The sequence below is a fragment of the Pleuronectes platessa genome, chromosome 24, assembly GCF_947347685.1.
Source record: "Pleuronectes platessa chromosome 24, fPlePla1.1, whole genome shotgun sequence".
Taxonomy (NCBI): domain Eukaryota; kingdom Metazoa; phylum Chordata; class Actinopteri; order Pleuronectiformes; family Pleuronectidae; genus Pleuronectes; species Pleuronectes platessa.
The window spans coordinates 162,501-175,809 of NC_070649.1; the positions used below are offsets into that span (position 1 = coordinate 162,501).

Sequence of the window (13,309 nt, forward strand, 5' to 3'; positions counted from 1 at the left end):
ACACAGACACACAGACACACACACATAAACAGAGACACACACATAAACAGAGACACACACAGAGACACAAACAGAGACACACACAGAGACACACACATAAACAGACACACACACACACAGCCACTCACAAACATACACACACACACACACACACAAACAGAGACACACACATAAACAGAGACACACACAGAGACACACACAGACACACACAGACACAAACACACACACACACAAACAGAGACACACACATAAACAGAGACACACACAGAGACACACACAGACACACAGACACACACACACAAACAGAGACACACACATAAACAGAGACACACACAGAGACACACACAGACACACACAGACACAAACACACACACACACAAACAGAGACACACACATAAACAGAGACACACACAGAGACACACACACACACACACACACACACAGGCTTCACTGCGAGTCTCTCTGTAACATCTAATCATTGCCATGGAAACTACATTGACACTGATGATGTCAGAGTCAGATTTATTTTAATTTTAATATCAATCACTGATTCACCAGCGTCACACGTTTGATCCCAAACATCATGCGACCACGGCCCGCCCGATCAGATTTAACCCCGCCCCCTATCAGAGTTAACCCCGCCCCCTCCTCTGAAGTTTGTCTGTAAAACTCAGAAAACTTAATTTAAATGTAAACCTATTGATTTTACATAATTGATCCTGTCGTTGATCGGGTTATTGATGGTTTTTGTTTTGCAGCGACTTGAAGACTCAGATCGAGAAGGAGGACACGAAGCGAGAGCTGCTGGGGACTCAGAGTCCTCGGTCCGACTCCATGTGCCTCAGGTGTCTCCAGCCCTTCAGGTTCCTGGTGAACAGCAAACGTCAATGTCTGGACTGCAGCTGCTTCACCTGCAAGTCCTGCAGCCGCTACAACAAGAAGGAGCACGGCTGGGTGTGTGACACCTGCCGCATGACCAGGTGAGACTCCACCCACATGACCAGGTGAGACTCCACCCACACTGTGTCGTTAGACTCCACCCACATGACCAGGTGAGACTCCACCCACACTGTGTCGTTAGACTCCACCCACATGACCAGGTGAGACTCCACCCACACTGTGTAGTTAGACCCCACCCACATGACCAGGTGAGACTCCACCCACACTGTGTAGTTAGACTCCACCCACATGACCAGGTGAGACTCCACCCACACTGTGTCGTTAGACTCCACCCACATGACCAGGTGAGACTCCACCCACACTGTGTAGTTAGACCCCACCCACATGACCAGGTGAGACTCCACCCACACTGTGTAGTTAGACCCCACCCACATGACCAGGTGAGACCCCACCCACATGACCAGGTGAGACTCCACCCACACTGTGTAGTTAGACCCCACCCACATGACCAGGTGAGACTCCACCCACACTGTGTAGTTAGACTCCACCCACATGACCAGGTGAGACTCCACCCACACTGTGTCGTTAGACTCCACCCACATGACCAGGTGAGACTCCACCCACACTGTGTAGTTAGACCCCACCCACATGACCAGGTGAGACTCCTGGTCTCATGGTCTGGTCTCATGGTCCGGTCACATGATCCGGTCACATGGTCCGGTCTCATGGTCCGGTCACATGGTCCGGTCACATGGTCCGGTCTCATGGTCCGGTCTCATGGTCCGGTCACATGGTCCGGTCTCATGGTCCGGTCAAATGATCCGGTCTCATGATCTGGTCTCATGATCTGGTCTCATGATCTGGTCTCATGGTCCGGTCTCATGGTCCGGTCACATGGTCCGGTCACATGGTCCGGTCTCATGGTCCGGTCACATGATCCGGTCAAATGATCCGGTCTCATGATCCGGTCTCATGGTCCGGTCTCATGGTCCGGTCTCATGGTCCGGTCACATGGTCCGGTCACATGGTCCGGTCTCATGGTCCGGTCACATGATCCGGTCTCATGGTCTGGTCTCATGGTCTGGTCTCATGGTCTGGTCTCATGATCTGGTCTCATGGTCTGGTCTCATGGTCTGGTCACATGGTCTGGTCTCATGATCTGGTCTCATGGTCTGGTCTCATGGTCCGGTCACATGGTCCGGTCACATGGTCCGGTCTCATGGTCCGGTCACATGGTCCGGTCTCATGGTCCGGTCACATGGTCCGGTCTCATGGTCCGGTCTCATGGTCCGGTCACATGGTCCGGTCACATGGTCCGGTCTCATGGTCCGGTCTCATGGTCTGGTCTCATGGTCCGGTCACATGGTCCGGTCTCATGGTCCGGTCTCATGGTCCGGTCTCATGGTCCGGTCACATGGTCCGGTCACATGATCCGGTCTCATGATCCGGTCACATGATCCGGTCACATGATCCGGTCTCATGATCCGGTCTCATGATCTGGTCTCATGGTCCGGTCACATGGTCCGGTCACATGGTCCGGTCTCATGGTCCGGTCTCATGGTCCGGTCACATGGTCCGGTCACATGGTCCGGTCTCATGGTCCGGTCACATGGTCCGGTCACATGGTCCGGTCTCATGGTCCGGTCTCATGGTCCGGTCTCATGGTCTGGTCACATGATCTGGTCACATGATCTGGTCACATGATCTGGTCTCATGATCTGGTCTCATGATCTGGTCTCATGGTCCGGTCTCATGGTCCGGTCTCATGGTCCGGTCACATGGTCCGGTCTCATGGTCCGGTCTCATGGTCTGGTCTCATGGTCCGGTCACATGGTCCGGTCACATGATCTGGTCTCATGATCTGGTCACATGATCTGGTCACATGATCTGGTCTCATGATCTGGTCTCATGATCTGGTCTCATGGTCCGGTCTCATGGTCCGGTCACATGATCCGGTCTCATGATCCGGTCTCATGGTCTGGTCTCATGGTCTGGTCTCATGATCTGGTCTCATGATCTGGTCTCATGATCTGGTCTCATGGTCCGGTCACATGGTCCGGTCACATGGTCCGGTCTCATGGTCCGGTCTCATGGTCCGGTCACATGGTCCGGTCACATGGTCCGGTCTCATGGTCCGGTCACATGGTCCGGTCACATGGTCCGGTCTCATGGTCCGGTCTCATGGTCTGGTCTCATGGTCTGGTCACATGATCTGGTCACATGATCTGGTCACATGATCTGGTCTCATGATCTGGTCTCATGATCTGGTCTCATGGTCCGGTCTCATGGTCCGGTCTCATGGTCTGGTCACATGGTCCGGTCTCATGGTCCGGTCTCATGGTCTGGTCTCATGGTCCGGTCACATGGTCCGGTCACATGATCCGGTCTCATGATCTGGTCACATGATCTGGTCACATGATCTGGTCTCATGATCTGGTCTCATGGTCCGGTCACATGGTCCGGTCACATGGTCCGGTCTCATGGTCCGGTCACATGGTCCGGTCACATGGTCCGGTCTCATGGTCCGGTCACATGGTCCGGTCACATGGTCCGGTCTCATGGTCCGGTCTCATGGTCCGGTCTCATGGTCCGGTCACATGATCTGGTCACATGATCTGGTCACATGATCTGGTCACATGATCTGGTCTCATGATCTGGTCACATGATCTGGTCACATGATCTGGTCTCATGATCTGGTCTCATGATCTGGTCTCATGGTCCGGTCTCATGGTCCGGTCACATGGTCCGGTCTCATGGTCCGGTCTCATGGTCCGGTCACATGGTCCGGTCACATGGTCCGGTCTCATGGTCCGGTCACATGGTCCGGTCACATGGTCCGGTCTCATGGTCTGGTCTCATGGTCTGGTCTCATGGTCTGGTCACATGATCTGGTCACATGGTCTGGTCACATGATCTGGTCACATGATCTGGTCACATGATCTGGTCACATGATCTGGTGTTGTGTTTACAGAGTGTTGAAGATCGGCACTGTGGGTTGGTACCATGACAACGTCAGGAACCGATTCAAGCGCTTCGGCAGCGCAAAGGTCATGAGGTCGTTGTACAAGAGGCTGAACGGGGACGGTGAGTCATCATTCACCTGTCCATCACTCACCTGTCCATCACTCACCTGTCCATCACTCACCTGTCCATCATTCACCTGTCCGTCACTCACCTGTCCGTCATTCACCTGTCCGTCACTCACCTGTCCATCACTCACCTGTCCATCATTCACCTGTCCACCACTCACCTGTCCGTCATTCACCTGTCCATCATTCACCTGTCCACCATTCACCTGTCCATCACTCACCTGTCCATCATTCACCTGTCCACCATTCACCTGTCCGTCACTCACCTGTCCACCATTCACCTGTCCGTCATTCACCTGTCCACCATTCACCTGTCCATCACTCACCTGTCCGTCACTCACCTGTCCATCACTCACCTGTCCACCACTCACCTGTCCATCATTCACCTGTCCATCACTCACCTGTCCATCACTCACCTGTCCGTCACTCACCTGTCCATCACTCACCTGTCCGTCACTCACCTGTCCATCATTCACCTGTCCATCATTCACCTGTCCACCATTCACCTGTCCATCACTCACCTGTCCGTCACTCACCTGTCCATCACTCACCTGTCCGTCACTCACCTGTCCGTCATTAACCTGTCCATCATTCACCTGTCCGTCACTCACCTGTCCATCATTCACCTGTCCATCATTTACCCAGGTGGACGTGATGATGACACGCAGAGTATGCCTGACGTCCGTAACTGTGAGTTCACGATAAAACAGCTGATTGTGTTATTTGTCTCAGTCCTTAAGATTCTGTCTCCGTCTCTGCAGACATGTGCAACGTTAACGAGGACGACCACGGCGAGTCCGAGGCTCAGCGCTACAAAGCGGTAAAATATGAAATATAAAAATATAAAGAATGTTATGTTGACGAGACGAAGCAGATCAAACTTCCTGTTTTTATCGTCAGATGAGGAAAAGTAAACGTCTGCTGTCCGTTCATCCGCTGGACTTTGACTCCGAGGAATATTTCCCTCATTCACGAAGAACATCTGTGCAGGTCGAACACACACCTGAACACACACCTGAACACACACCTGAACGCACACCTGAACGCACACCTGAACACACACCTGAACACTCACCTGAACACACACACCTGAACGCACACCTGAACACACACCTGAACCCACACCTGAACACACACCTGAACGCACACCTGAACACACACCTGAACACACACCTGAACACACACACCTGAACGCACACCTGAACACACACCTGAACACACACCTGAACACATACACCTGAACGCACACCTGAACCCACACCTGAACAAACACCTGAACCCACACCTGAACGCACACCTGAACACACACCTGAACCCACACCTGAACACACACCTGAACACACACCTGAACCCACACCTGAACACACACCTGAACGCACACCTGAACACACACCTGAACACACACCTGAACACACACACCTGAACGCACACCTGAACAAACACCTGAACCCACACCTGAACAAACACCTGAACCCACACCTGAACGCACACCCAAACGCACACCCGAACGCACACCTGAACAAACACCTGAACCCACACCTGAACCCACACCTGAACACACACCTGAACACACACCTGAACACTCACCTGAACACACACCTGAACGCACACCTGAACGCACACCTGAACAAACACCTGAACCCACACCTGAACGCACACCTGAACGCACACACCTGAACGCACACCCGAACACACACCTGAACGCACACCTGGTGACACACACCTGAACAAACACCTGAACCCACACCTGAACACACACCTGAACACACACCTGAACACACACCTGAACACTCACCTGAACACACACCTGAACACACACCTGAACACACACCTGAACACACACCTGAACCCACACCTGAACAAACACCTGAACCCACACCTGAACGCACACCTGAACGCACACACCTGAACGCACACCCGAACGCACACCTGAACGCACACCTGGTGACACACACCTGGTGACACACACCTGGTGACACACACCTGAACACACACCTGAACACACACCTGAACACACACCTGGTGACACTTCCTGTTGTGATCACATGACTCATTTCATCAGCAGATGCATGAAGATCGATTTTACAGGAATGACACTGATTATGAGACGTACAATCACCGTGGCAACCGCAGGAAGAGTCTGGATCGGTACGCCATGAGGCCGGGTCAGTACTTCACAGAGTACACAGTAGTACTACAGAGAACGTCTTATAAAGTATTACATTATCATTATTATTATTAATAATCACTACAAGATGTATGAAGTATTTGTATTATTATAGGTATAATACGTATTTTAATATGATTTTTCATGAATGTCACATTTCAATCTTTGAGTTAATATCTATGATAATCTGTTTCCTGTATTTTGTACACATGGATATGAACCTGTGTGTGTTCCATGGTGAGATCAGAGGACAGCCTGGAGAACAGGATGGTGCAAACTCGTTCTCTGTCTAGGATCAGCTCGTCGGTTGCTAGGCAACAGTACGTTGATACCTCCGATGAGGATGAGTACCCGAGGTACCCCCCCCCCATGTACCAGCAGCCCCCCCACCGCCGCAAGAACAGCCGGGCGTCGCCTCAGGAGAACCTGGGACAAGCCCCGCCTGTAAGAACACACGACATGACAGTTTGTCTGTGATGAAGAGGAGGAACACGACAGTTTGTGATGAAGAGTAGAAACACGACAGTTTGTCTGTGATGAAGAGGAGGAACACGACAGTTTGTCTGTGATGAAGAGGAGGAACATGACAGTTTGTGATGAAGAGTAGAAACAAGACAGTTTGTGATGAAGAGTAGAAACAAGACAGTTTGTGATGAAGAGTAGAATAAAGACAGTTTGTGATGAAGAGTAGAAACACGACAGTTAGTGATGAAGAGTAGAAACAAGACAGTTTGTGATGAAGAGGAGGAACACGACAGTTTGTCTGTGATGAAGAGGAGGAAAATGACAGTTTGTGATGAAGAGTAGAAACAAGACAGTTTGTGATGAAGAGTAGAAACAAGACAGTTTGTGATGAAGAGTAGAATAAAGACAGTTTGTGATGAAGAGTAGAAACACGACAGTTAGTGATGAAGAGTAGAAACATGACAGTTTGTGATGAAGAGTAGAAACAAGACAGTTTGTGATGAAGAGTAGAATAAAGACAGTTTGTGATGAAGAGTAGAAACACGACAGTTAGTGATGAAGAGTAGAAACATGACAGTTTGTGATGAAGAGTAGAAACAAGACAGTTTGTGATGAAGAGTAGAATAAAGACAGTTTGTGATGAAGAGGAGAACACGACAGTTTGTGATGAAGAGTAGAAACACGACAGTTTGTGATGAAGAGTAGAAACAAGACAGTTTGTGATGAAGAGTAGAAACAAGACAGTTTGTGATGAAGAGTAGAATAAAGACAGTTTGTGATGAAGAGGAGAACACGACAGTTTGTGATGAAGAGTAGAAACACGACAGTTTGTGATGAAGAGGAGAACACGACAGTTTGTGATGAAGAGTAGAAACACGACAGTTTGTGATGAAGAGTAGAAACACGACAGTTTGTGATGAAGAGGAGAACACGACAGTTTGTGATGAAGAGTAAAACATGACAGTTTCTTTTTCGATGTCTCAGATCAACGAGCTGAGCAAACGCATGTCGGCCATCGAGAGTCTGCTGAGTCGTCTGGAGGAGAAGATGACGCCCGGCGACGAGGTGACGTCGGCTTCAACACAGATTAATAAATATCCTCAAAATAAAAATCCATTCTTTACATCACGTCTCCATTTGTCTTCGCCAGGCGTCCACTCACAACGAGGAGGAGAAGCTGCGCAGGAAGTTGAGCGAGTTGGCGGGAAACCTGAGTGATAAGGGCGTGTCCTCGGACGACGAGAAGAAGCCCCTCCCTCTGGGTAAAGGTGCAGCCGGCGCCCGCGGCGCTGCCGTGACCCTGAGTTCCCTGAAGGTCAAAGAACTGAGCTCGTCCAGTGACGAGGTCCCGACCGAGGCTCAGAAGGTAGGTCAGAGGTCAGAGGTCAGAGGTCACGACAGCTGTTGACACAAAATAACTTCGAAGCTGCGGGGCTTTTATTTCTTCTCTGCTTCTTAAGAAGATTTATATAACTACATCTTTATGTATAGATTATATTCACAATATTGAAATTGCTATATTTATAAACTTGTTTGTACTTTATACATTTTAATTATAGAAATCACTACATCGACGTATCGTTAAATTCCTGAGACGTTTGAAGGGTTAGACAAATTTAGTTAGTTAAGCTTAGATAGTTCATGTTAGTTGGTTATTTTGTTAGTTACGGTTCGTAAATGTTAGCTAGTTAGGGTTAGTTGGTTAATTAGTTAGTAGGTAAGTGAGTGTCTGTTAGTTTGTTAGTTGTTAAGGGTTAGTTGGTTTGTTAGTGGCTGTGTTAGCTGGGGTTGGTTAGCTAGTTAGGGTTAGTTGGTTAATTAGTTAGTAGGTAAGTGAGTGTCCGTTAGTTTGTTAGTTATTAAGGGTTAGTTGGTTAATTAGTTAGTAGGTAAGTGAGTGTCTGTTAGTTTGTTATTTGTTAAGGGTTAGTTGGTTTGTTAGTGGCTGTGTTAGCTGGGGTTGGTTAGCTCGTTAGGGTTAGTTGGTTAATTAGTTAGTAGGTAAGTGAGTGTCTGTTAGTTTGTTAGTTGTTAAGGGTTAGTTGGTTTGTTAGTGGCTGTGTTAGCTGGGGTTGGTTAGCTAGTTAGGGTTAGTTGGTTAATTAGTTAGTAGGTAAGTGAGTGTCCGTTAGTTTGTTAGTTATTAAGGGTTAGTTGGTTAATTAGTTAGTAGGTAAGTGAGTGTCTGTTAGTTTGTTATTTGTTAAGGGTTAGTTGGTTTGTTAGTGGCTGTGTTAGCTGGGGTTGGTTAGCTCGTTAGGGTTAGTTGGTTAATTAGTTAGTAGGTAAGTGAGTGTCTGTTAGTTTGTTATTTGTTAAGGGTTAGTTGGTTTGTTAGTGGCTGTGTTAGCTGGGGTTGGTTAGCTCGTTAGGGTTAGTTGGTTAATTAGTTAGTAGGTAAGTGAGTGTCTGTTAGTTTGTTAGTTGTTAAGGGTTAGTTGGTTTGTTAGTGGCTGTGTTAGCTGGGGTTGGTTAGCTCGTTAGGTAGTTAGTTTCAGATGTGGATTCTTCGTTTTAATGTCATGGGGGGTTAGGGGGTTAGTTAGTGTGTTGGTTGGATACTGAGTAAGTTAGGGTTAACCGCTGCATGACTCCTCCACTAACAAGCTGCTTCCTGCCACTTAACTTTGAATGTGGAGGTGAAGCAGACACACGCCTGGACGACAACCAGTGAAATGAACTGGAGTGAACGCTAGCCCCTCGTCTACACGGTCAGATCGTGGTCCAGGCCGGTGGCGGCTTCAGGGCCCCATGTTGTTTTCTAGCTGCTAACATCTGTCCCTCTACATGGCTTTCAGAGATCAACTGCCGCCGCCCTCTGTGACCTCACCACTGAGGTCCTGAGAACCATTAATGCCACAGAACACGCAATGGTCGCGTACGGCCTCTCAGAGCCGACCGACAGATCCCACTTAGTAGGGACTGATGTAAAGCAAGCAGATGATGCTTTCAGGGAACTTGAGGAAAATGTAAGATTCAAACATGAACTGCACGCCTCGTCTTCCCCCTAACGTCTCTGTCTGAAGGTCAAACTAAGCCCCGCCCCCAGCCTCGCCTGATGCATGACAACTACGTGTGGATGGCTTCAATGTTCTGGCTGCTCAAACAACACATCCGAGTATCTGTCACAACATACTGAACATTCATGAGTACACTGAGAATATTTGGGTCTATTTATCATTGTAAAATAGTATATAGTTATAATAGTATAACACTAATAATAAGAAATGTTAAATATGATTATGTGTAAACTGCGTGTGGTTTTCTGGAATTGAAACAGTTTTTACATTAGTATGTTGTAAAACGATTCTCAGTCCTGTCACCATCATTATCACAGGTGTGCTAACATGTTAGCGCCCCCTCTGGTGACTCAGGAGTGTTTCTCCTCTTACCTGAGCAGGTGTACATCACCGCGGGTCAGTCGTACGAACTGGAGACAAAACTTCGGAAACTGGAGCAGAGCGCCAAAAGTCATGTTGGAGGGACGACGGACTCGGAGCTGTCGGAGCTGGAGGACGTGGTGGCGCTCACGGCCGCCAGAGTCCAGGGCGCCGAGAGCGAGGTGCGTCCAGAGCCCCCCCCGCAGCAGAGCGTCAACACAAACAACAACAACTCTCATTATGATCATTATCAGGGTTTATATATAAATAATCAACTGAAACTACTCATTTTTCTTATATATATCATTTTCCAGTGTACATGATTCTAAATGAAACTTAATCTTATAACTATTAATATATGTATTGTTTTTATTGTTTATTTATGTCAGGTGTCTGATATCGAGAGTAAAATTGCGGCTTTGAGCGCCGCAGGTTCTAAGAAGAAGGTATAATATTTATATTAATTTTTTATTACTAATAGAAGATAACTTTCCTTTCTTTTTATTGAGACAAAGAAAAAGTAACATTATTGATATATAACTGACATTTTAACTTTATGAATTATGAAAACGTCGATCCTCATGAGATATTAATCTTGAATCATAATAAGAATAAGTTCTGAAGTTATAAATTAATAATTTAAATGAATTATGTAACATATTTTGGTATAATCATTTAAATGAATGATGTTAAATATTTTTTACAATAATTTAAATGATGTTTAATATTTTTACAGACTCCAGGATCTCATCAGAGGAAAAGATCCACTCAGGATCTGTCCAGTAAGAAATACTTTGGTTCAGTTAAAGGATATTGATTCAAATAAGTTCACAGCTGGTTTTATAATGACAGAATTACATGATATGAAATGTTCTGAGCAAAGTTCTGTTAGTAAACTTTCTGTTCTATGTTGAAACTTCAGCAACTCATTAAATCTACAAGAAAAATATCAACGCATAAAACTTCAATGTTTTCAAAGACCTTTCTTTTCTCTGACAGAAACTAACGGAGCTCAGTGGAGATCCAACAACGTTTACTGAACCTGAGAACCAGAGAACCTGAGAACACAAGAACCTGAGAACACAAGAACCTGACAACACAAGAACCTGACAACACAAGAACCTGACAACACAAGAACCAGATAACACAAGAACCAGAGAACACAAGAACCTGAGAACACAAGAACCTGAGAACACAAGAACCAGAGAACACAAGAACCTGAGAACACAAGAACCAGAGAACACAAGAACCAGAGAACACAAGAACCTGACAACACAAGAACCAGAGAACACAAGAACCTGAGAACACAAGATCCAGAGAACACAAGAACCTGAGAACACAAGAACCTGAGAACACAAGAACAAGAGAAGACAAGAACCAGAGAACACAAGAACCAGAGAACACAAGAACCTGAGAACCTGAGAACACAAGAACCAGAGAACACAAGAACCAGAGAACACAAGAACCTGACAACACAAGAACCTGACAACACAAGAACCAGAGAACACAAGAACAAGAGAAGACAAGAACCAGAGAACACAAGAACCAGAGAACACAAGAACCTGAGAACCAGAGAACACAAGAACCTGAGAACACAAGAACCAGAGAACACAAGAACCTGAGAACACAAGAACCAGAGAACCTGAGAACACAAGAACCAGAGAACCTGAGAACACAAGAACCAGAGAACACAAGAACCTGACAACACAAGAACCTGACAACACAAGAACCAGAGAACACAATAACCTGACAACCTGAGGCCCTGAGAGCACAAGAACCAGAGAACACAAGAACCTGACAACACAAGAACCTGACAACACAAGAACCAGAGAATACAAGAACCATAGAACACAAGAACCAGAGAACACAAGATCCAGAGAACACAAGAACCTGAGAACACAAGAACCAGAGAACACAAGAACCAGAGAACACAAGAACCAGAGAACACAAGAACCAGAGAACACAAGAACCAGAGAACACAAGAACCAGAGAACACAAGAACCAGAGAACACAAGATCCAGAGAACACAAGAACCTGAGAACACAAGAACCAGAGAACACAAGAACAAGAGAAGACAAGAACCAGAGAACACAAGAACCAGAGAACACAAGAACCAGAGAACCTTAAAACCCTAAAACTTGAGTCAGAGAACGACAAAACAGAAAAACGTGTAAAGGTCAGGGAGATGCTGTGGTCAACATGGGTCTCCGCCCTCTAAATGTAAACATCTTAGAGGGCGGAGCTTCATCAAGTCTAAACAGAATATAACGTTTTCAAAAATGTATAACAATTACTAAAGTAAAAATGTTATGTGTCAATATTTTTTTATCCTCAAACTAACAAACAAAGAGACACATTTCAGTTTATACATTAATTCTATGCAGTTAAATATATGTTTGATTTCTTATGTGTCATTAAATTACAAAATAAAATAATAAAATACAAACCCACGTCCTTAAAAGTACAGAGTTAAACATTTGTTACGTTATGTTACACATATATATATTTAAATACGTAGTGAGATAAAGAAATAAGTATTAGAAAAATAGAAACGTTTTAAAGAATTAATTCATCATTTATTCTTTCACAGGCCTGAAAATATATATTGAGAAAAGATTTATAAAATAAAATAATAGATTTTAAAGCCATATAAATAAAATCAAAACACATTCACAGATTAATCAGCTGGTGAAAATTTTTAAAAATTTTTGCTTGACTTAAATAGCTTAAATAAATCAATATTATCAATCTGTTTGTGGAAAAGTCGAGAAGTAAAATTTATTGAATGATGTCACATCAATGTGAGTAAAAACTAATTAATAACGTTTTCTCTCGTTTCCATTTGTTGAATAAATCACTGATCCATCGCCAGCTGATTGGGTTTTATTGCTCAGTATAAGAACATTTAAACGTTTAGTTTCTCACTTATTGATTTCAGATTGTTGACCTCAATGTTCTGATCAATAAACTATGAAACTCTTTGTGATGTATTGATCCTTTATTGATCATTTATTTCACACACGTTTTACAGATTTTATTTGTAAATAGATACAATGTGTTTTTTTACCTGAATATAAGAAACTAAATAACTATTTTTAAAACAGATAAAAATGATAATCTGTTAATTTTATAATGAAAACCTAACATTGTATTTCATTTGAATCTTAGGAAACTGGATTTATAAAATATTGAATTCAAATTAAACATAAAATTCATAAACAATTTGATATAAAGTATAACAGGGACTGGAAACAAGTCCCCGCCTTCAAAATAATGGGGTTTTCACATTTTTTACACTTGTGTTTGAA

General features: G+C 45.3%; 1 protein-coding gene across 3 annotated transcripts in view; it reads left to right on the forward strand.

Annotated features, from left to right (window-relative positions):
• mlpha (melanophilin a) overlaps positions 1-12,982 on the forward strand; it is a 15,215-nt gene extending 2,233 nt beyond the window's left edge. For 2 of the 3 annotated variants that reach the window (XM_053417223.1, XM_053417222.1), the window contains exons 3-15: positions 759-980; positions 3,872-3,984; positions 4,635-4,679; positions 4,751-4,809; positions 4,890-4,979; positions 6,052-6,154; positions 6,404-6,600; positions 7,606-7,686; positions 7,772-7,987; positions 10,022-10,183; positions 10,391-10,447; positions 10,738-10,783; positions 11,001-12,982. In XM_053417223.1, the coding sequence (XP_053273198.1) occupies positions 759-980; positions 3,872-3,984; positions 4,635-4,679; positions 4,751-4,809; positions 4,890-4,979; positions 6,052-6,154; positions 6,404-6,600; positions 7,606-7,686; positions 7,772-7,987; positions 10,022-10,183; positions 10,391-10,447; positions 10,738-10,783; positions 11,001-11,041 (1,432 nt within the window). In that variant the 3' untranslated portion in view covers positions 11,042-12,982. The remainder of the gene's footprint in view (positions 1-758; positions 981-3,871; positions 3,985-4,634; positions 4,680-4,750; positions 4,810-4,889; positions 4,980-6,051; positions 6,155-6,403; positions 6,601-7,605; positions 7,687-7,771; positions 7,988-10,021; positions 10,184-10,390; positions 10,448-10,737; positions 10,784-11,000) is intronic. The other variant, XM_053417224.1, reaches the window with a different exon arrangement.
• The last annotated feature ends 327 nt before the right edge of the window (positions 12,983-13,309 follow it).